Genomic DNA, 24,100 nt, shown 5'->3' on the forward strand with positions numbered 1-24,100 from the left:
CTATTTATTCCGCAGACTAATCAGCTGTAGGAGTTATCAAAGAGAGAGTTACAGGTAAGATCGAGATAATTATTCATTTACATGTTTAGTATTAGAATATAATTAAGTTAGCATTTACAAAGATAGAACAAGAGACACTTAATTATATTTAATACAGTTTTCATTTTACCCTCTTTAAGCTAGTTGCCTTAAGAGAAGTCTTCCTCTGCAGGTAGTGTACGTGAAATAACGTAGGTCACCACTCGCAACTGAAGCAGTGTGAAGCGGACTTGTACTGGGTAAACAGGGGGCGAGGTAAATGCTGAAATGTATGTAGATCTGGATTCGTAAATAAATTATCGAAAGTAGTAAGTTGATCTAAATATGGAGGGTGATAATTGTATGTCTAAAAAAGGAAGCATTCCTTTTTAGTGGTGGGGGAACGGGCATATACGAAATAATATTTATGTAACGTTACACCCTTTTACAGATAATATGCTTTTGTAAAATAATAAAGTATATTTAAATGTGCGATAAAAATTTCTGCTTAAAGTAAGATGTGATACATTATGTGGCTTTCAAGGAATCTAAGACATTCCACAATGTTTGGAAAACGAATATTATATACTAACGCATTTTTGTCGTTACAAATATTACACGCAGACATTGTCGTATTAGAAATCATCAGTGTTAAAGGTGGCATGAGTATTTAATTGGTCTTAGGTGTGACTTCAGAGTGACGTTCTTGGTCATCCGTCTGAGAAATTGCAGCCGGCTTCGTCCGAGAGCCGACTATGGCGCCATTAAATGGTAAATAAGGTGCAATTTTGTCGTAAAATTGCCATCGCAAACGGTCCACAACTCCTTCAACTGAGTCCAGTGCAGGGCGCACATCCAAATAAACTGATAGCGGTTTCCCGGGCGTAGCAGCTCCCGAATAAAAATCGATTACATAGCGCACTTCCTTGCCATCTCGGTCTACGATCCAGTCGTGGCGGTCGAACGGAAGCACTGACCAACCCAACAAGTTCATCATCTTAGCCTTGGGGCTATATTCGGTTGGCTTGCCCAAGAACTTTTTAAGTTTCACCGGCTCCTTGGCGCTAATGCAAACACCAAAATTAGACTTCACCACTCAGCTTAAGCTAAAATTGCTTATTACGCACGTGTGAAAACTTTCCCATTTTAGCACTTCCCGCCAGCTTTGCTCATTCACCGCATTGTGGATAGCTACAATGGTCTTCATTTGCTGCGCTTCAGGCGCCCAGCCCTTTCGATGCATAGCCTTGAAGTACATGTCCTCGCTTGGGTACTCCCACTTTTCCTCACTACCCGTCTGGTGTTCCGGAGTCACTTCGCCTTTCGGTATTGATGACACAACGCGAGACTTCGATAAATGGCTTCCTTCTGAACCATGTACGGCAAAACCCGCGGCATGATTTGCAACACGCAACAGCTCAGCGTTAAGACCAAAACGTGTAATTTCCGAGTGTTCACTGCTAGCTTCTGTATTAGCTTGGTCTACAGGACATCCGTGTGCTTTAGTTGATGTCTTTTGGGGAAGGTGCGGGCAGGCTGCTGCCGCGGAGTTCACGTCCGCAGTCATGTTTTTTTAAGAGTGAAAATTAAAGTGGATTTATTAAAGTGCACAATAACTTTGTTTTAAACATTATGTCGACTCTTTTGGTGGCAATTCACGTCTTGACCTTCTTAGTGCTGTATTGCTCCTGGCGCTTAGCTTTACGAGCTTGCACTTTCTCGTCAAACCCACGTTCAGTTAATTTCATTTTTGCGATACGCGAGGCGGTAGTGACGTCATTCAGCAGCTGAAGCACCTTCTTCTCAGGTGCTTCAGACTCAAAATCGTCCATCTTCTTACCGACTTTGGCCTCAATATTTTGCAGCAGCTCAATGTCATGTTGCGTCACCAGAGATATAGCGCGGCCGCTGCGACCAGCACGAGCTGTACGACCCACACGATGAATATAGTTGTCAGCGTCGCGTGGAAGGTCAAAATTGAGCACGACATCGACCTCTGGGATGTCGAGCCCACGACTTGCAACGTCCGTACTGATGAGAATGTGGCAGATTCCGCTCTTAAACTTGCCAAGCGCTGCCAGACGCCGATTCTGCGACATCATCGAGTGCAGCACGACGCATTTTGTGCCCAGTTCGTGGCTAATTTCACCCACGAGCTCACACATTTTGCATGTGGATACAAAGATTATCATCGAGCGCAGCTGACGACTAGATGAAGTGGCGGCATGTAGCAGCATTTCAAGGTCTCGATGTTTTTGTCTCTTGTGGCTTTTGCTTGACTTGCGATTAATCTGCTCGTCTTCCCCTTCCTCTTCGTTCGGGTCAAGCACCTTCATCAGATACATGAGGTACGTCATCTTGATCTGAGCCGGAATAAATAAATAAAATTGTTTTAAGGTCGCTACAGTTTTGACGCTGGGACTCGCATCAAAGCGAAATGCACCCTTTGATAGCGCTGTTTGCTCCAATCGATCTAGATTTGCTGTCATTGTTGCAGAGAACAAAAGCGTCTGGCGCTTAGCGGGCAGCCTGGCCAAAATAAAACTCAAATCCTTGGCAAAGGAAATATCAAGAAGTCGGTCTGCTTCATCAAGCACGACATACTTAATCAACGAAATATTTGGTGGTTCTACACGCAGCAGATGGTCGCGGAGTCGTCCTGGCGTAGCCACAATAATGTGTGGACGCTGCTGCAGTGTCAGCGACTGTTTTAGCATGTCCACGCCGCCGACGATTACAGCACAGCGTATGGCCATGGAGCTTCCAAAAGCATTAAATTGCTCAGAAATTTGAAAGGCCAGCTCTCTAGTGGGTGTCAGTACAAGAGCGTACGGACCATAAGGGTCCTTGCTCAAAGTGTGGAGAATGGGTAGCGCGAACGCCGCCGTCTTGCCACTGCCAGTCTGCGCACAACCAATGACATCACGCCCACTCAAGATAGGAGGTATACAGTGACTTTGCACTGGAGTGGGCTGGCGGATTCCCATCAATTCACAGCGCTTGACCAGCCAAGGGTCCACGCCGAGGTTCAGGAACGAAGTGAGCACATTTGGTGCATTTTCCACCAGCACTTTGTCGTTATTGCTATATGCCTCACTATCGGAGCTAGCCTCAGATTCTGAGGAGTCTTTAGGGATGGATTCATCGCATGTTAACTTTCGTCGACGCTTACCAAATAGGACACTCATGGCAATAGTTGCAATAACCTATTGACGGCAAGCCATTCACTGGGGTCAAATGTCCAAGCTATGAATATTTTAGCATTTTTGAGCTGAGAATGTGACTTTTTAAGCGCACTCAAAATATCACGTTAAAATTGTAATTGAAGTTTTCTTTGATGAAATCATTTAATGGTGCCAAATTAAAGTATCAGTTTTTCAAAGAAATACATCGCATGCCTAAATAACTTTCTAGACCGCCCAATTTGCACCGTTTCAATTTTATACATCAACACGATAACGTACACTTGCTGCGCAAGAGTGTAAATTTTTAGGCCAGGTTATACTATTCTTAACTGGTTCATGTTCATATCGCTCTACTGGATACTCCCTAAACTAAGTAGTGTTCCGTGGCATCGTGTGCGAGATCTTCAAGGGAAGTAACACATTTACCACACTCCGAAAGGCTGCCATGGACTATTCTCAATCAATCCGAAGAGCGTGACACATGATATTACAGCTGCGGAAGCTGTTGTTAGTCATGGCTTAACCATTGGATAACTTTGGCATGTTCGATAATACGTCCGTCCTCATCGAGCAAGCAGCAAACGCGACCCGAACGAGCTTTGCGAAGGTTGAGCTCTAAGGAAAATGACACTGGCTTCATTTACCCGTAATATAGGTGCTAACAATGGTAAGTCGAATAGCATACGTCACTCAAACCACAGTGACGAAGCTGGATCGTTCAAGACATATACACCTGCAGGAAGACGGTACATCGTCATGACTGTTCTCGTTATGTGTATGTCTACTTCATGCGGAAGGAAAGCGACGTGCTGAGGCACTTTCACAAATACCAAGTGGAGGCCGAGAAACAGCAGCAGTCGGTGTCAATTTACATTCTTCGAGTCGACACCGGAGGAAATTATTGTAGTAACGCATTTACTCGATTTCTACGCAAAGAAGGAATCGTGCATCAGACGAGCGCCCCGTACTCTCCCTAGCAAAATGGACGTGCTGAATGTATATATCGTACGTTGATGGAGAAGGCTTGAGTCATGCTTCACTACAACGCTGTGAAATCAAAATGGTGGGCGGGGGCTATAAGTTGTTCAACTTATTTGGTCAACCAGTTTTTCTTCATTCGCATACAGCAATATTCCCTACGAGAGCTAGACAGGCTAGCTCCCAAATTTCAGCTTCTTGCAAGTAATTGGGAAAAGGCTTTGCGCAAATCTCGAAAGAAAAACGCTTTAAGCTCGACGCTAAGGCATTCCAATGCATGTTGTTGGGTTCTCGTTGACGTCGAAAGCATACCGTGAAGTAGGTTTATGACCAGACCGTCTCGTGATATCTCGCTTAATATCGTTAAATGAATGGATTAACGCTCATTACCGCGGCAACTTCAACGCTTGGGTGCTTCGAATTCGAATGCAGCCCGAAAGTATCTCACATGACGAAAGTACTACCCCCTATTGTTGATTCATAGGGGGTAATATCGTAAATTTCACTTTCGATCTTGGTATTGGCATTAAAAGCGTCACTACTGACCAAGATGATCAAGTAAATAAAGATTGAGCATATGGCTCTTAATCAACCAATTGACTTCTCAATTTGCCGGCTACTACGCAAGTCAAATCCAGAAGAACCCAAACTCAAACCCCAAGCCACCAGCCCTCCAAGTCTTTCCCGCCATGGAACGTCCCGCCGTCTCTGCAGTCATACACGACACTGTCCAAGCAGACGACATGGTGATGAGTGACGTGGGTCCACACCCACAAGCTCAAGAAGTGAATCCAACGCTTCCCGCTTCTACTGCCGACAGTGGTACTAGGTACCCAACTGTCCGTCTCCCTTCAAGGGAGGGCAGCGAGAACGGAAATCCAGCGCACCCTGCTTCTACTGCCGACAGTGGTACTTGGTACCCAACTGTCCATCCTCCTTTGAGCGAAAGGCGGGACAGGGAGAACAGGAACCCAGCGCACGTTCCAACCACTGGTACGGACCAGGGAAGTGACCCTGGCTCTGTGCAAACTGTACCCAACAAGCCAGCACGGTCGTCAGAGACAGGCGCACCCACAACCGATGATGGAATGACAATCCAGCTGTGCGACAGGACTACACATGCAGCCAACTGCAACGTCACCCAGGCAACTGCGCATCCTGACTCGCGTCAGGGTACGCACGCAGCTAAGCATCCAGACGCACGACAGGGTACACATGCGACTGTGAACCCAAACGCACGACAAGGTACGCACCCACCAACCTTGCGTACCCTACTGCAACGGACAACAGAGATTCGGCGCGACAAAGTTGAAGCTCCGCAAAAGACGAAGGTTGAATTACCAAGACCGCTTGCTGCAGACATCGAAGCCATCGATGCGCTGTACGAAGCGGGAGGAGACTGGAGCGCGCTTGCGCCACGGATCGATCGAGCCCGTCCGTATATGTTGCCCCGAGCACGTTACGTGATGGTGATCGAGACTGGACAAGCTTTTCAGCGCACCTCTCCCAACAAACTTCTTACATCCTTCTCCAATGATCACGGCAACCAAGTCGTCCAGCAGCAGATGGACCTGAACCAACTTGGTCAGCTCACCAAGATGCCGGGAGGGAACCTCCGCATCAAGGTGAAGACCAAGGAAGCTTGCTTCCGTCTGGAACGCCAAGAGGTCACCATCCTCGGAGGCAAGTACAGGTTCAGAGAGTTCGACATCCTTGCCGACCGCTTCTACATCGACGTGTCCAGTGTTGACAGCGATGTGGATGCAGATCTCATGCTCAAGCGTTTCTTCGAGCTTGGAGCGCGACCGATCTACGGTACGTTCCGAGACGTGAACCTTGACGCGGTGATGACGACTGCCACCTGGCGCGTGTATTTCCGCTCGAATGAATGTCCACCGCAACTCTTTGTGGACGGTTCTGTGTGCGACCAGCTCGTGTTTGCTGGACGCATCCACCCCGTCCATGCGAAGGATGCACCGTTTCCAGCTCAACGCGTGCCGTTTGGATATCGTTCGCGATATGCGCTAGAGCTCCAAAACCCGACGATGGCGGCAGCAACAGCAACAGCCAACGCAAGAGCAACCACGCAACAGCATCAGCCACCCGCGCAGCAGTCGCGGACGTTTGCGGATATTGTTGCTCAGCGACCAATGGAGACATCGTTGCAACTCGCCCTTAGACAAGGTGCCGTCGTTCAACAGGCGGTATCGCCAGCTCGAACATCGACGAACCAAACACCAAGTGAACTGTCGCTGAGCACGAATGGGTTGGTAATGTTGACACCGCCTGGGAGTCCGAAACCCATGCTCAAGCAGCTACCACCTTCCTCCAGCGAGCTCACGACCAACTCAAAGAAGAAGGGCAAACGGACACGCAGTGCGACTGACTTTGCCAACATGCTCATGAAGAGTCGACCGAAGCCACTCGTAGGAGTTGCGACGAGCAACTACTTTGACGTGCTTAGCAAGGTTGAGGTTAATTTCGCCTGTTGCTCGGCCACTCTCGATGAGCAACATGGTCCACGTTTCCAGATCGTGCCTCGCACGGTGAAGGCTCCAGCCCAGTTAAGTGAGTCGAAGGAAGCCAGCCATTTCCTTACCAAGCATCACACCAGCGTTGTGAAGACCGAGAAACCGTTGCCAATCCAAGAGATCGTCGCAGAGATGGAGACGACTGAAGAGACAGCCGATCTCCAGCTATCGCCAGATCGCCTTGCGGTTGCTGATTCCAAGATTTCGGGGTCGCGTAAGGTGTTGCGAAATACCAACAACGCAGACACGGTGGTGTACTACGCATCGTGTTCAACGCCCCTCGCCTTCAATACCGTGTTACTCCAAGAGATGTCTGCCACCAGCTCTCATGTCAGCGACTTGGCTCACCTACACCTGATCAACCGTGTGCTGAGCGCGACAGATCCAGATAAGTCGACCACTTTCGCGAACAAGTGGGCCAAACACCTTGGTGACAAGGTTCCGAAGAAACGAGAGGAGCTGTTCCAACGTGTGGCTGCAGGGTGGAAGACACCATCAGACAGCACAAAAGAACTTGTGCGTGCATCCAGAGCACTGGCTCTCTTTGAGCTCATGCTCATGTGCACGGCGCCGAGAATCTTCGAGAAAGACTTCTGGCTCCAACATGTGACTGGTATGTCGATCGCGTGGATTCCAGCACACAATCGTCGCCTTCTTCACCCCAACTTGCTTTTGGCACTGTTGAGATCCAAGCTTGGAGAGATCTGTTTCAAACTTTGGGAAGCTGTCCAATGGCAGGGTTCCATGCTGAACGACCTTGAAGCCCTTCGCGCCAGTGATGGCTTCTACCCAGACGATGCAAGCGTACTCCAGTTACAGAAGGTAGACGATCAACTCACACTCGTGACTGGCCCACTCAGTCAGAGTTCGTAAAGTTGTCGAAACAGTAGACACAGCCAAGATTTCGTGGCAAGGCGTCAGCTTGCTGACAGTCAACACCAATGGGATCAAGAGGAATGGCCATCTGCTGATTGAAAATTTTCTCCAGAGACACAGCGTCTCTTGTGTCCAAGAAACCAAACTACGTGATTCTCATCATCTCGACACACTCAAGTTCAACCACGACGCCCGATTCCAGCACAAACTCTTTGTCAGTGATCCGGGTGCTAACAGCTCAACCCAGACTACCGGTCGGTCAGGTGGAGTGCTGACTGTACTCCGCTCGGATTTCCCAGGTTTCGACACTGTGGTGGAGCTTCCCGATCTGACAGTCCCAGGTCGCTATCTAGTGATCCGAGTGTCAGTTGGGAATGCTCCCATATACATCCACAATGTCTACTCGCCTGTCAACGACTCCGACAAGTTGGTGTTCTTCGATGACCTACGAGTCGACTTGTTCGAAGACAATGCGACGCACCTCGTGCTCGGCGACCTCAACACACCTCTGGATCCAAGCATGGACTCATCTCAACCCTCGCTTCGTGCTCGTCCTGGACGCAGTGCATGCCTCGGTTGGCTCGGTCAGCTTGGAGTGGTAGATTCCTGGCGCATCCACCATCCAGATGAACGAGTGTACACAGGTCCTCAGCCACGTAAAAACCGACTCGACTACATCCTCATGTCTGAAGACTTCAGCAACGCAGTGTACGGCGATGCCAAGTACTTCGAACCCAAGGGTGCAGGTAACCACTTGGTGCACCAAGTCACACTCCGCTCCATGTCCCAGTTGCATGGTCGTGGATATTGGAGATTCCCAGCATATCTGCTTGAGTACCCGGAGGTGGTTGAAGCCATCCAGGGTGAGGCTCAGCAACTACTACAAGATATCCAAGCCGCCAAGAACCCAGGCAAGGTCTGGGAACAATGGAAGAAGTCAGTCCGTCGTCTTCTACAGGCACTCCAACGCAAACTTCGATCCCAAAATGAAGCTGCAGTCGAAATAGCTCGCAAGACACTCGACGACGCAGCGAAGCAATTCCGCGAAGATCGTCACTCCGTATCCCAGGCTGGTTTCCATACCGCTATGGAAGCATACCGGGACTGTGTGAACAGATCTAGTTGCTATAACCAAGACGCTGCCTTCGACTTCCAAGCTCAACATGCTGAGACGTCATCCAAATACTTCTTCCGACCACTAGACACTTCCCTTCGAGTCTGTGTCTTCGATCCTGACTCGATGGAGTGTCTCACGCAACTCCCAAGATATCTCAGCGGGATTCCGAGCTCACTGGGGATCTATCATGGGAGATCGAGACAGTCCAGCTGAATCTACGCCGCCAACCAACTCCAGCAAAAGTCGGAAGTTGCTGAGTACGATCGAAAAGCGGCTCTCGACAGAAGAACAAGATCTGCTGAACACTCCAATCTCCGGCGCCGATTTGGCTGACGCACTCAAACACATGAAGGCCAGCTCTGCTTTTGGGATGGATGGACTCACAGCTGGTTTCTATCAAGTTGCAACTGATGTCTTTGGTGAATGTCTGAGCATCGTGTTCAACTATCAGCTAGCACGAGGTGAGCTCCTATACTCCCAGCGTCAGTCAGCAGTCTGTCTCTTACACAAGAAGGGTTCCCGGGCCGATCCGGAACCCTACCCAAACTGATCCACGTCGATCAGAAGGCGTTCGTGAAGGGTAGATCCATCCATCACCACATTCGCTTTCTGGCTGATCTGCAAGATCTCGTGACTGCAAGAGATGAAGAGGCCTACGCCATGTTTCTCGACTTTGAGAAAGCGTACGACCGAGTCAACTGGAATTATATGTTCCAAGTGCTTGATCGCATGGGCTGAGGTGGAGCCTTCTCCGACTGGGTGAAGCTGCTGTACACAGGTCAACAGGCTCACCTTCTGATCAATGGTCACATCCAGCCAGCAATCTGTCCGACACGCGGTGTCAAACAAGGTGACCCGCTCTCAGCATTGCTCTTTCTAATGGTCATCGAACCATTGGGTAATCTGTTACGTCAACACGAAGAACATGGCATCTGTCTGACAGAGGATCACACAGTTCCCGGATTGTTCTTCGCTGATGACTCGACGTTGCTCTCTAGCTCGATACAAGGTATCCAAGCGCAACTCGAACTTGTCCAGGTGTATTGCGATGGCTCTGGTGCCAAGCTCAACTTGAGCAAGTGTACTTTGATGCCACTGCATCGGTTACGTGAAGCCCCAGTTATCCCTGGCATCAAGGTACTGCAGAGAGGCGGGAATGTCAAGTTTCTCGGTCTCCTCTTCGGTCAAGACACAACGGACGATGCCATCATCGAGTTCCTGGATCGACGCTTCTATGAAGGTTTCCTGCTCTGGTTCCGTCGAGCACGAACCTTGAGAGGTCGTCTACTCATCGAGCTCACCATGGTTCTTTCTCGGCTCTGGCACTACACGGTACATGTCCCAGTTCCTGACCGCATTGTCAAGAAGTGGCAGTCGACACTCAACCGATTCGTGCTCAGTCGTCGCTACGAACGCAACGCCAAGCATATCCAGTTGATCGCCAAGGAGTTCCTGTATCAACCACGCTCGGAGGGTGGATTGCACATCCCCAGCATCGAAGCTTCACTCAAGCGTCAGAAGCTCCAACAGTTGCTCCAGTTTGTCGCTGCCTCAACCTCGACGACACGCAACTGGACCACTGCAGGATTAACACTCCTATTGCTTGCTCTCCCAGGTTGGGGCCCATGGCAGCCACTCGACTTCCTGACGATCAGTCCGCTGCGACATGGTGCACTACTCAAGCGGTGTGTCTTGTCCCAATGGTGGAGAGTGGTGTGGTGTCTGTGGTACTCACTCAAGTGGGAAGTCACATGGCGTGATCTCAATCCTCCAGCTCGTCTCACATACCTGCTCAGACAACCGATCTGGTTCCATGGTGCGTCCGAGTTCCAGTATGTCAAGGCAACTCGAATTGACACTTCAGAAGTCCAGCGTCGTAGCTTCTGTATGGTTGCAGAGCCCCAGCGCAGTTATCGTCAACACGTCGCCAACGCTTTCCAGATAAGAAGTCTCTCTGACTTCCTATGTCCGGATGGTTCATGGCCAAACGTCGACGCTTTTGCTCGCTCTCATATCGACTACCAGTACACTGCTGTACCAGCTTACCAGCAATACAAGTGGCTCCGCGCACTCCATGTTGAAGCCNCTTCATCAGATACATGAGGTACGTCATCTTGATCTGAGCCGGAATAAATAAATAAAATTGTTTTAAGGTCGCTACAGTTTTGACGCTGGGACTCGCATCAAAGCGAAATGCACCCTTTGATAGCGCTGTTTGCTCCAATCGATCTAGATTTGCTGTCATTGTTGCAGAGAACAAAAGCGTCTGGCGCTTAGCGGGCAGCCTGGCCAAAATAAAACTCAAATCCTTGGCAAAGGAAATATCAAGAAGTCGGTCTGCTTCATCAAGCACGACATACTTAATCAACGAAATATTTGGTGGTTCTACACGCAGCAGATGGTCGCGGAGTCGTCCTGGCGTAGCCACAATAATGTGTGGACGCTGCTGCAGTGTCAGCGACTGTTTTAGCATGTCCACGCCGCCGACGATTACAGCACAGCGTATGGCCATGGAGCTTCCAAAAGCATTAAATTGCTCAGAAATTTGAAAGGCCAGCTCTCTAGTGGGTGTCAGTACAAGAGCGTACGGACCATAAGGGTCCTTGCTCAAAGTGTGGAGAATGGGTAGCGCGAACGCCGCCGTCTTGCCACTGCCAGTCTGCGCACAACCAATGACATCACGCCCACTCAAGATAGGAGGTATACAGTGACTTTGCACTGGAGTGGGCTGGCGGATTCCCATCAATTCACAGCGCTTGACCAGCCAAGGGTCCACGCCGAGGTTCAGGAACGAAGTGAGCACATTTGGTGCATTTTCCACCAGCACTTTGTCGTTATTGCTATATGCCTCACTATCGGAGCTAGCCTCAGATTCTGAGGAGTCTTTAGGGATGGATTCATCGCATGTTAACTTTCGTCGACGCTTACCAAATAGGACACTCATGGCAATAGTTGCAATAACCTATTGACGGCAAGCCATTCACTGGGGTCAAATGTCCAAGCTATGAATATTTTAGCATTTTTGAGCTGAGAATGTGACTTTTTAAGCGCACTCAAAATATCACGTTAAAATTGTAATTGAAGTTTTCTTTGATGAAATCATTTAATGGTGCCAAATTAAAGTATCAGTTTTTCAAAGAAATACATCGCATGCCTAAATAACTTTCTAGACCGCCCAATTTGCACCGTTTCAATTTTATACATCAACACGATAACGTACATTTGCTGCGCAAGAGTGTAAATTTTTAGGCCAGGTTATACTATTCTTAACTGGTTCATGTTCATATCGCTCTACTGGATACTCCCTAAACTAAGTAGTGTTCCGTGGCAGCGTGTGCGAGATCTTCAAGGGAAGTAACACATTTACCACACTCCGAAAGGCTGCCATAGACTATTCTCAATTAATCCGAAGAGCGTGACACATGATATTACAGCTGCGGAAGCTGTTGTTAGTCATGGCTTTACCATTGGATAACTTTGGCATGTTCGATAATACATCCGTCCTCATCGAGCAAGCAGCAAACGCGACCCGAACGAGCTTTGCGAAGGTTGAGCTCTAAGGAAAATGACACTGGCTTCATTTACCCGTAATATAGGTGCTAACAATGGTAAGTCGAATAGCATACGTCATTCAAACCACAGTGACGAAGCTGGGTCGTTCAAGACATATACACCTGCAGGAAGACGGTACATCGTCATGACTGTTCTCGTTATGTGTATGTCTACTTCATGCGGAAGGAAAGCGACGTGCTGAGGCACTTTCACAAATACCAAGTGGAGGCCGAGAAACAGCAGCAGTCGGTGTCAATTTACATTCTTCGAGTCGACACCGGAGGAAATTATTGTAGTAACGCATTTACTCGATTTCTACGCAAAGAAGGAATCGTGCATCAGACGAGCGCCCCGTACTCTCCCTAGCAAAATGGACGTGCTGAATGTATATATCGTACGTTGATGGAGAAGGCTTGAGTCATGCTTCACTACAACGCTGTGAAATCAAAATGGTGGGCGGGGGCTATAAGTTGTTCAACTTATTTGGTCAACCAGTTTTTCTTCATTCGCATACAGCAATATTCCCTACGAGAGCTAGACAGGCTAGCTCCCAAAATTCAGCTTCTTGCTAGTAATTGGGAAAAGGCTTTGCGCAAATCTCGAAAGAAAAACGCTTTAAGCTCGACGCTAAAGCATTCCAATGCATATTGTTGGGTTCTCGTTGACGTCGAAGGCATACCGTGTAGTAGGTTTATGACCAGACCGTCTCGTGATATCTCGCTTAATATCGTTCAATGAATGTACAACGCTCAGTACCGCGGCAACTTCAACGCTTGGGTGCTTCGAATTCGAATGCAGCCCGAAAGTATCTCACATGACGAAAGTACTACCCCCTATTGTTGATTCATAGGGGGTAATATCGTAAATTTCACTTTCGATCTTGGTATTGGCATTAAAAGCGTCACTACTGACCAAGATGATCAAGTAAATAAAGATTGAGCATATGGCTCTTAATCAACCAATTGTTGCGCCTAATCGCGAGCCCACCATCATCTCTGATCACAATTTCAGTTAAACGGGATGAGACAAGAGCCATTTTCCGGTACAAAGCTCGACTTGATGCTAAAGGGTACTCGCAGACCCCAATTCGCGACTACAGTTACAGTTAGCAATAGCTCATCACTCCGAGTTTGTTTACATATCTAGACTACAAATTGAGAATAGTAATATCGGTACAACTTTTCTATACGGTGAAGTAGAAGAGCGCGTGTACATGGCGATTCCAAAAGGTCTTGATATCGATGAAAAAGAGATATTGTGTGCTAGCTTGACAAGGCACAAGCAGATTCGAAACATTTTTCAGCGAGGTTTCACACCACTTAGGTTCTAATCGTGTATTTTCATGCGCCGTGTAAGTTCTGGTGGTCAAATTCTCGTGAGATCTTATTTTAACGACATGCTAGTCACAGTTTTATCCAAGGAGATGATGGCGTATTCTCAAGCCTCGAAAAAGAGTTTCGACTCAAGCGCCTAGGTACTACGCGGATTGTCGTTGAAATGGAAATACGTCGGGATTGCTCATGAAAGACGATGCATATATCCCAGCAACGATATAATAATTGTTAAGGACAGAAAAATGCTAAGGTATCTATGAATCCGCGCGAAATCAGCTCAAATCTTATATAAGAAGAAGAAGATGACGAGCTTGAACATCGTTCGTTCTTCAATTAGCAGCCACTACTGTTATCATATGTACGCGGCCAGACGTCGTATACATCAGCGGCAAACTAAGAAAGCACTGTGACCGAACGACAATGCAGCATTGGAGAGCAGGAATCAAGGTCGTTCGCTATCTGAAAGCGATCATAACTCAAGGGCTCTAAATCAACAGCAGCTCGTAACTCTGCAGTTCTTCAGACTCCGACTGGGCTGACATTATTGATCGCCGGTCAATTTTAGGAATTGCGGTGATGCCCTCGTAATCTACAAGTGTAAAACCGTAAAAAAAGCGTTGCGTTAAGTGCTGCGGAAGCGGAAGATGTTGCACTTTCAATATGCATGAATGTCAATTTTTTATTTCCTTGTATCAGCTTTCGCAGACGGAGAACACGACAGCTACGTCTGACAAATTGTCAGTATCGAATAGCATTGTGCATCATGGTGGTCAAATGAATTTTCAAAAATAAAAGCGGCGAATTGTTTGCTCCCTAATTATATCATCGGTCAAGGTCCTCACCACCATACTAGTTTTGAACCTCTTTGTATCGAGCTATTTAAAGCTTAAAAACAAATACGTCATTGTGTCCGTACTCACCGTGCTATTTGGCGTATTTTTTCCAGCTATTTACGATGCCTTACCGTGCTCAAGTGATAGCATAAGTTCTGAGAATCGAGCTGTATTTCAGAATATTTCCATAAGCATAATCTGGCACATCACCAACAGCTTCCTTTCTTAAGCATAACTGCCTATGTCCCTAAAAGCAGTAGATAAGCAAGCAAAGTGACAAAGCGGCAACAGCTTTCTTTTATAGTAAAAATGTACAACTGCCCAACTCCATATAAGCAGTAGATAAGAAATTCAATAGTAGTTGGGCGGTTCTGTTGTCGACCCTAAGCGTAAAGCCTTTGTTCGGAAGAACAATACTTAAAAACGATAGTGTTGAGCTTCTACATGCGTACTTTGCAAATAATAATGCGGCATATGCCTAAATAGTATTTCTTTCGCCCGATTGATACCTTGCTTCGATTTGTCAGCATTGAAAATGGGCTTTGGGGTAGGATGAATTGTCGAACAATCCGGCGATTGTTTCTGATGTGTTTTGAGATCACTGAGGTTCGATCCTAGGAGATCTTAAAAACATTGCTGGTCAGCCACCTGGACCAAGCGAACCTGTGATGAATTGCCTGATTAATACTATCGACAAGACTTTCTCGGACGAGGAGGCATCGGTGCTAAACGCTCCTGTCACTGCGAGTCATCTGGCGGCATCATTCGGAAGATGTGTGCCCACTCCGCACATGGACTGGATGGCTTTACAGCAGCTTTCTATCAAGCTGCACCAGATGTGTTCAGAGAGTGCCTCGAGATCGTTTTAACTTTCAACTTGCTCGGGGTAAACTTCTGCCGTGCCAGCGACAGTGTGCCATCAGTCTACTGCACAAGAAATGTGGGCATGCAAACATTGGTAATTACAGGCCCATCGCGCTCAATATGTGTTGATGTGAAAGCCCTATCGAAGGTGCTTTCTTTCCACCTTCAGATGTACTTACCCAAAGTTGTGTATCCTAACAAAAGCCTTTGTAAAAGGTTGACTAATGTATATACGTTCGTTTTCTATCTGATCTTCAGGACCCTTGTTACGAGAGTGAAGTACTGATGGGTATGCTGTTTTTTCAATCTTGAAAAGGCGTACGATCGGGCCAATTGGAACTACATGTTTAAGACTCTCGACCCGATGGGTTGTGGTGGAGAGTTCTCGCGTTGGGTGCAACTCCTGTACAGAAAACCAGAAGCGCGTTTCATGATTAAACGTCATGTGCTGGACGCCATATGACCAACACGCGGTGTCAAACAAAGTGATCCACTTTCAGCATTGTTATTTCTCCTTGTGATTGAACCGCTTAGGAACCCTGCTCCGGCACCATGAGAAACGTGGCATCTGCCTTACGGGTGGTTTCACGGAAACCAGTATTTTCTTTGCTGATATATCAACACTTCTAAGTAGTTCGTGGGGTGAAATCCAAGCACAGCTTGAACTTGTAGATGATTTCTGCCGAGGGTGGGTGTGAAGCTCAACAGGACCAAGTGTGGGTTAAAGAGCCTTGACCGATCAAGAGCCGCGCCTCATATGGAGGACCTGCTGTCACTGTGTTTCGCTGGCATGGTGAGATACCTTGGAATTCTCTTTGGCCAGCACATTACCAGTGAAGATATTATCAGTTTTCTCGATAAGCGTTTCTATGACGGTTTCAAAATGTCGCACCGGCGACCGCGTACGATTAATGGTCGCCTCCTCATCGCTCCGACTATGGTCTTGTCGCAACCTTGGCACTTCACCATGCACGTCGTCGTGTCCGATCGCTTGCTGAAACAATGGCAAGCCGCTCTGCATCGCTTTGTTTTTGGTAGAAAGTATGAGCGGGGTGAGAGATACTTCCAGCTGGGGACCGAACGAAAAAATTCTGCGCAAATGTCGTGATGAAGGCGGGCTCCAACTTCCCAACGACCTAGAGCACAACACGTATATAACCGCTTCTCCAGTTTGTGCGTAACGCTGACCCAACAGTTTCAATTGGACCACGCCGGGTCTACCACTCATTGCGGATATCTTCACCGACTCGTTCAACGTCAGCTTGACTTTTTGACGATAAATCCCCGTCGCTACGGCATTGATCTCAACTGGGCCAATCTACCGATCTGGTGGCGTATCACGTGGCGCAATTAGTTTGAACTTCGATGGCCTTTGACTTGGCAGGATCTGAAACGCAACACAAGACTCGCGTACACGATGCAAGAGCCTATCTGGCTTCACGGGGATCCGATCTTTCAGTACGAAGGGCAGTCGCATCTTTCTTAACAAACTAAATCCATGCGCAAGCTGCGGCTGGATTTAGTTTGTTAAGAAAGATGCGCGCATATTGGTAGAGCCACAGAGAAGTTTCCGTCGTCACGTGGCGTGTACCTTCCGGGTACGCGCCCTAGCAGACGTGCTAGACATGCTGATCATTGGCTTTCCTAAGAACGTTTGCTGCCAGCCATATTGACTACAGCTACGCTGCAGTACACAATTTCGGCGGCTCAAGACCCTCTATCGTAACCTCCTGCAAGTGTTTCATAGGGTTGCAGCCATATGCAGTTTGCCTGTGGATGGTGTGTTTTCACGCACGTCAAGAACTTCGGCGCCTTACGTGGGAGTGAATGGCAACGGCCAAACGCGTCGCGCCCAATGTGTCTCGATTTATGATTTTACGTTTGATTCAGAAACCAAATTCCCAATCAGGCCTCATCCTATTATGATACATGACAACAAAGCATCCGAAGCGGAAGTGAAACGCTTTGTACGATTACGGATTTGAATTTGAAGGATATTTTTGACCTTTTTTGAAGGTCTACAGTTCCGTGTTGCTTTCCAACTGCTTCCAGCTCGCTCTCGTTTCTCATTAATGTCCGCGACGGCTCCAAACATCATATACTGTCCAAAGGATGGTTGCAATTCGGTTGATACCGTACGCCATTTGTTTTTCGAATGCACTTTGGCTGCTGCTCTGTGGACATGCATTGGCCATGATTAAAATGTTTTTTTTTCCAGAGATCAAGTTAGATTGTCATTGCCCTCGGACGTCTGCCTAGAATCATTGATAAGTGGGATACCGATCGATCGGAGATCGAGGACATGTGGAATGTACTCCGTTCGGTCACTCTTCACTTGCTGTGGTCTGCACGCAACAGTCGGTTGTACAGCCCGATGCCAACCATTCCGGCTTTGTGGGTGATCTATGCCACTTTTAGTTTTCATATTCGCGCTTTCTTTCGCCGGACCTATGATGATTTAGAACAACCATCGCTTCGTTGGGTGCTGCAAGAGTTCAAGCGAAGTCCGTTTTTAGGAGGATTCGTGCAACAAAACGAGGCGCTCTTTCACGTACGGTGCCTAGCTTAACTGCTGTTGTGATGCACTGCGGGAGTAAATATATTATGTGCTATTCGGACCTCAAGAGCTGACTCACGCCATCATCAATCAGTTCGACAAATTCACCCGTCCATGACACGACAAGCCAGCCAACACAAGTATTGAATGACGAGAATTGTTAATTGTCGTCAACATTACAACCCTCTACATATATTTTAGACGATGTAAATTTGTAGTCTTCGTATTATAACTATTTAAAGTATAATACAGACACCTTTACAATAAAATGACGTTTCAATAAAGTTTATGTAAGAAAGTGCATAATCAGTCATCAAGTTACATAAAAAGTCAACGAGTTGGTTAGTGATCGGTTTAACAAGGTTTGATAAGATCATCGGCTTCCAATATTTTCATGGGAATAGACGCTGAGGCGCTGGCGCAGGTTGCAGCTACAGGCTTAGCGGGCATCTTCTCTGGTGCTTCCATATACATCACCGTGGCACAGCATCCGGCTCTTATAGAAATGGACGCACTCGTTTTTCAAGCGCCTTTTTTTCGGCGCATGTATTTCTACGCAGCACGTATGCAGGGCCCACTGGCGGTCGGCAGCAGTTTGAGTGCGCTGTTTGTGGCGTGGCTGCAAAGTCAGCGTGGATCGTATGCGGGTATGCCGCGCCTTTGGTTGACAAGTGGCTGTCTCATTGGTAGTATCGTGCCCTTCACGATGCTGAAGATGCTAGCACTTAACAACAAGCTCGTAGATTCCAAGTGCTGCGCGCAACATAGCCAATCGTGGATGCGAGAGATGTTGCAACGTTGGGGGAAGCTCCACGCTGTGCGCTCGAGTGCCAGCGTAGTGGCATTTTTTGGGATGCTTGTGGCTATGGCATGTGATGGAGATCGGATTAGGGCTGTCATCTGATGTAAAGGTGGAAGGATGTATTTTATTGGCTTCTAACAATCCCAAGTCTCATGTCACGGCACGTAAAACAAATTTGGGAAAGGGCAAGACTAAGAAAAAAATACTTTTCGCCCAGGCGCAGTGTTGACAAAGCTGAAGCGGGATTAATTTGCAACGCCGTGGATTTACGTAAGCTCGACATACGGAACGATTAAGCTTCGTATATGGTATGCTTAGTAGCTTTATTGTCGTGAAATGTCCGTTTAACTTCAGATCGTCTGCTTTCTAAAGAGGATCCAAGAGCTGCGCTGCTTTAGTGATCTCATCGTTGAGAACGCTCACCAGCTTTTGCTCCTGCTGTCTACCAGTGCCCAAAAAGTCCACACCGAAGTCACGAAAATACTGCAACGGATTTACGCTTTTTTATTCGCGACTGCACCCTCGAGAATTTACCAAGCAACGGTTGACTCCAGTCGGTGGCTCGCTGGGTTGCTTAAGGACGTACGTTATGAAAGTATACGAAGTGAGCCATTTGCCAGCGGTAATTCATCGTTGGCTACGGACATGCCGAGCTTAGAAGGCGTGCGATTGAGTGAGGCCTTTACAGCCGAAGACATCAGCTCATCCCACTCGCTTGAAACGGCCTGCAAGAATTATATGGATCGATGCAAAAGTCTTGAACACGCTAATGTCAGTCTAGCTAAACAAGTTGAGGAATTAAGAGAGCAATTAAAAGTAGCACGCGTCGATGTTTTCCAGACGCAGCAAACACCGGAGCAGGATGTAACGATGCTTCAAGCTCGAAACGATGATCACCTTGGCCGAATACACGAGTTCCTGGAGAATTTGAACGATCGTCATCCGTCGAAGTTTCTTGAGTCAGTTTCTGCAGAATGTGGCCCACATGCTACAATGATCAATAATCCGCGCGAAGGCCTTGCTACAGCACCGACAGGTAAAAAGTCGTCACCGAATGAAAGCTTTCGTGAAAATGAAGAAGACGTGAATGAAGTGGATGAACTTGTAAACCGCAGTGAGCCTGCGAGACTGGAGCGGCAGCAATCAACCCAGCATTCCATGGATCGACAATACTCGAGATGCTCATTAATTCCCGTTTCTTCCGTTACAGCAACTTCCAAATACGAAGATTGCGATTACCAGCAGCTCACCAAATTGCGAAGTAGTGAAGAACAGAGCGATAATTGGTACAGACACGCCCTGCGTTCACTAAATGGTAAACGTAAGCAACGTGGGTATGAGCACAACTTGAAAGCTCAGTCTGCTGACAAGCTTGGCCTGGTTGCTACAACGCCACATGCAGCATGGAAGGAGGCTCCATTTGACGATGATCAGGAATTCGTGCGGCTCCTTTCCGTCGCTAAAGACGGCGATGACTCGACTTGGTACCGCCAAGCGCTGCAGCATTTAAAAAATGAGCGCAAAGACCGTGCAAGCCTTGGCGACTGCGATTCCTTGGCTTCCACCGATCCCATTTATGAGTAGCTTTGCATTTAAGTAAATAGCCGTGCGTGAGCATCATTTAAGGCGGACCGATTTTGGCTGATGCAGCTCATTAAAGTTATTAATTTAGCTACCTCAGCGGCAGTAAGTTGTAGTGACCTTTCAAAATAATTTACGTCAAAGTTTTGATGGTATAACTTTTTACGAAGCCTAAATAATATTAGTCGTGCTATTGAGACAATATTCTGCACTCTTGTCAGGTCGATGAGTGCCGACCGCCAACATCATAAGAAAATAAAAGATACTTATTATGACCGGTAGCATTTTTTTTATACCACCGATAAAAATATTATTTACCGATTTCTCTCTAATCACTAATATTCGGCGTAAAAGCTGTCGTTATTAAATTTTTATTATGCCCTGACGTATCTTATGTGAGCAAAATATCCAAGTTTTCATAATTGACCAAGTTGCTGTTTTGAAAGTGCAGGGCAAATTTCCTGGCAATTTCACCTTGTTTGCTGGATATAGGCCTTTCGAATGAAAAACTACGGCTTAGTTAGAGCTAGGCTAAGCACCATCTGATATTTCATGTTGCGCATGAATGCCCAGAGTGATTAGGAGCCTGTCCGAGCAAAAGATTCGATCTCATTGCTAAATTAGTTCCCACCCATTTTGTGATAGGCATCACGCCTTTTTATGTATGCTCTCTTCAGATCCTAATGTCAATCTCCCAGCTAATTTGATATTTTTGCTGAGTAGACCATTAATGTTGACGATGTAGTCGTCGACTCAAAGATCGATTTAGCAGTCGACAGGTTACTTAACATTATTCAAAAAAACTAACTGAACTTAAGGAGAGACTATGGTTTGTTGACCATTCTACACTAATCTGACAAGTTGGACCTAATCTGCCGGCTCACTATCAGCCGAGTTACTACTAATGTTTGACAGCTTCTCATCTCCAAGCAACGGAGACTTAAGAACTTTTGCCTTTGAATTTGATTTGTCGTCACTGGAATCTTCATCGCTAGAGTCTTCGTCGCTGGAGACGTCATCGCTGGAGTCATTAACGCTGGAGCCTTCATCGATGGAGTCTTGATCACTTAAATCGTTATCTTGTGGCTTTCCGATTCCATGGTCTTCATCTACACTGGTAGAATTTTTGCCACCAGCATTTACTTCACTGGGGGTATTCTTGTCTAACTGTTTTAAATTCTTTTTCAGGACGTCTGCACTAACGCTAGACTCGTTTTTCTTTGTATCGTTTGCTTGAGCAATAGAAGATTCCATTGCCGAACGAAAAGCCGCCGAGTTGAGCTCGTAATTTTCGTCCCCCTGCCAGGCCTTTTTTGAAGAAAATTCCGCTTCAGCAACTTTAGAGCCATCTGCCATCGTAGCTGACGCTATTGTAGCTGTCGCCGTTGTAGCAGGCGTCGCCGGCGTCGCCGGCGTCTGAGTACCAACCAGTAAATTAGCGCTCGTATCTTCTCTCATTTGGATGATATTAAAGGCTTCTGCTGCCTTATCGGCCTCATTTGACAAAGCGTTCGGTATTGCAGACCGAGCGGTAATTAACTGCTCATGATTCTCCACTTTTTCAAGTTTTTCTTGTACTTTATCCCAATCTTGTAGCCTATCTGTTGGCGGCTTTGAATTAGAGTACGTAATGCTAACATTGCCATCAATAGCCTGGTTGTCTCCAACCAATTCACCACGAAATATTCTAGTTTGTTCGGCTGCACACTTGTAAGTCAGTGCTTGTGAACCACTGGTTTTGTTTTCTTTGCCGTTACCCGATTTATTTTGCATCGGTTCTAATTCGACCTGCTTTTGATCGTCCATTTCATGATTCTTCATAGTCGTCAGATATCGTTGGTTATTTGTATGCTTCGTACTTGCCACCACTTGCTGAGTAGTTGTAACCTTGGTTAATAGCACTGCCAGCAAAGCGCTAGCAAGCACGGCGTAGCAGATTTTCATTCTCGTACGCGGCTTGTCGCTAAATGCAAAATGAGTGAGTTAGAGTGGAACAGAAGAAGCTGTGGTCAAAAATGCAACAGTCAGGCTTTATCATTTAATGAGGTGGCCACCATGCCAAGCGTTTTTTAGGAAAGACGCATTTTGTGTAAGGAACTGAATTATAACTAATAATCGACATTACGGGTTCAATAAAACCTACGTTCATAGACAGACGTGCAGCGTTAAGATATGAAGTGCCCCTCAACAAATTACCTGTGTGTTTCGACAGCTGCGGGAAAACTATAGCAATCATTAAAAAGAACGCCGCTGCTAGTCTCATGTCAAACATGACAACTTGATTTCATAGGCGACAGGCAAAGGCACGTCGCCCTTTGCCAGAATCTGATTTGTATAGGTACGATTATATTAGTTCGTCTGGTTGTACAGCAAAGAGTAAACGAGCGACGTGACGATACCAAGGTCGATAGCGGCTGCGTCTGGACTCAATAAAAAACAAACTTAAATAATACTATTGTGGCTGAAAGGGTGCACAATAGTGCTTCCCTTTGAGACGATACCGTCGACATCAAATAAAATGCAGGATATGATTAAATGCTACTTTCCTGTATATGAAAACATTTGTGTTAAAAATTACAACGGGATTATAATTAGTTAGGGACGGCAATTTTTTACATCTGGTATGAAAAATCTGGCAGGGTAACAATCTCACATAAAGAGGCTTCAACAAGTGAAGAAAGCCATCTGATGATCCAGACTATGCGTAACTGCAAGTGCGAAGATTTCGTGAAATCCGGATTGATGAAGACTCACTTTTTTGCACCATTAAACACATAACCGTGAAAAGCCGGCGATAAAAAGCTTAATTTATTATTACGTTCTGCACCATCGCTTCCGTTTCCTTTCGTTTCTGTCAAGTAATTCGACTTCTTCGGATCGTAGAGCTCTTCCCTTTTTCTAACTTTATATATCGGCGCACTGGCCAATGTAGCATTGACGCTTCAACGTTTCTCCGTCAATACGTCTTTTCTCATGAAATGTCCTCATGTGTCTATTCGACGCTTGAAAATGATTGTAGTCGATTGCTTCAAATGGTCTACACTTTGGGCTGCTAGATTTTATTTGCTCACTTTTTGACCTTGAAAGACAGACTCGTTGAATCACGAGACGTGACCGCTACTTAATTCTTGCAACCGATGGCTTGTGGGACGTGGTGAGCAACCGGCAGGCGGCAAAGCTTGCCGTTCAATTTAAGGAACCACAGGCTGCTGCCGAGACTCGCACTTCAATGTCTAAGCACTAATAATATTATAGTCTTTTCACATTTAAATATCTGACATTGTCGTTTCTCTGCCAGTTTCTATGCGCGCAAGCGTTGCCTCTGCGGTTTGTCTGGCTAGCTGCGCCACCAGCAGTGCAGCGATAACGACAAGACATTTAGGCTGACGCAATTTAAATGAAGTCATGTCGCATTCAGGCGCTGATAACAAAATAGGTATCATATTCTGGATTCCTTTGTGTTCTTGCCTAGATTAGGTCATCATTGCGTAAAACTAGTGGATGGGTACAACCGCTCATTGTCGGAATTTTTTTAACTCAAAAGAACTACATCTACATATTTGTTTTTACAAAGCTATAACAAAGTGACGAATCGATAAAGAAGTATCGCATAAAACAGTCCTAAAGGTCAACTTTATATCGTGGGACTCATGCTAGCATAAATCATCGACACTATGCGTAATTCAAGAGCTGTCACATACTCCAACTTTTCGTAACTTTTAATATTATTATGCGATGCCTGTGGCACTATTTCGAGCAAAGATTTTGTGTATATACGTGCATGCTAAGATATGAACCGAGCAGGCGCTATTGAGCAATTATGACCTGTTTAAGCAATGTAAAATCTATGCAACGCCAAATGGCTCTGCAGT

At 46.7% G+C, this 24,100-nt stretch overlaps 4 protein-coding genes across 4 annotated transcripts; 1 reads left to right on the forward strand and 3 right to left on the reverse strand.

Moving 5' to 3' along the window:
* Positions 1–490: 490 nt before the first annotated feature.
* On the reverse strand, positions 491–3,345 carry CCR75_005964 (uncharacterized protein). Its single transcript, XM_067964038.1, has 2 exons — positions 1,146–3,345; positions 491–1,082 (listed from the first exon to the last, which is right to left on the reverse strand). Exons 1-2 carry the CDS (start codon positions 1,583–1,585, stop codon positions 689–691), a joined length of 834 nt encoding a protein of 277 aa, XP_067816957.1. The 5' UTR covers positions 1,586–3,345; the 3' UTR covers positions 491–688.
* Positions 3,346–10,862: 7,517 nt separating this feature from the next.
* On the reverse strand, positions 10,863–11,649 carry CCR75_005963 (uncharacterized protein; the record flags this gene model as incomplete). Its single annotated transcript, XM_067964037.1, has 2 exons — positions 10,863–10,876; positions 10,905–11,649. 2 exons carry the CDS (start codon positions 11,647–11,649, stop codon positions 10,863–10,865), a joined length of 759 nt encoding a protein of 252 aa, XP_067816958.1.
* Positions 11,650–18,239: 6,590 nt separating this feature from the next.
* On the forward strand, positions 18,240–20,231 carry CCR75_005962 (uncharacterized protein; the record flags this gene model as incomplete). Its single annotated transcript, XM_067964036.1, has 2 exons — positions 18,240–18,740; positions 19,020–20,231. 2 exons carry the CDS (start codon positions 18,240–18,242, stop codon positions 20,229–20,231), a joined length of 1,713 nt encoding a protein of 570 aa, XP_067816797.1.
* Positions 20,232–21,095: 864 nt separating this feature from the next.
* Positions 21,096–22,172, reverse strand: CCR75_005961 (uncharacterized protein; the record flags this gene model as incomplete). Its single annotated transcript, XM_067964035.1, has 1 exon — positions 21,096–22,172. One exon carries the CDS (start codon positions 22,170–22,172, stop codon positions 21,096–21,098), a length of 1,077 nt encoding a protein of 358 aa, XP_067816959.1.
* Between the last annotated feature and the right edge of the window lie 1,928 nt (positions 22,173–24,100).

The sequence above is a fragment of the Bremia lactucae genome, linkage group LG3 (assembly GCF_004359215.1).
Source record: "Bremia lactucae strain SF5 linkage group LG3, whole genome shotgun sequence".
Taxonomy (NCBI): domain Eukaryota; phylum Oomycota; class Peronosporomycetes; order Peronosporales; family Peronosporaceae; genus Bremia; species Bremia lactucae.

Coding starts and splice junctions, on each gene's coding strand:
- CCR75_005964 (XM_067964038.1), bottom strand. CDS start 1,585: ATGACTGCGGACGTGAACTCCGCGGCAGCAGCCTGCCCGCACCTTCCC. Junction 1,083..1,145: donor AAATGGGAAAGTTTTCACAC/GTGCGTAATAAG, acceptor TGTTTGCATTAG/CGCCAAGGAGCCGGTGAAAC.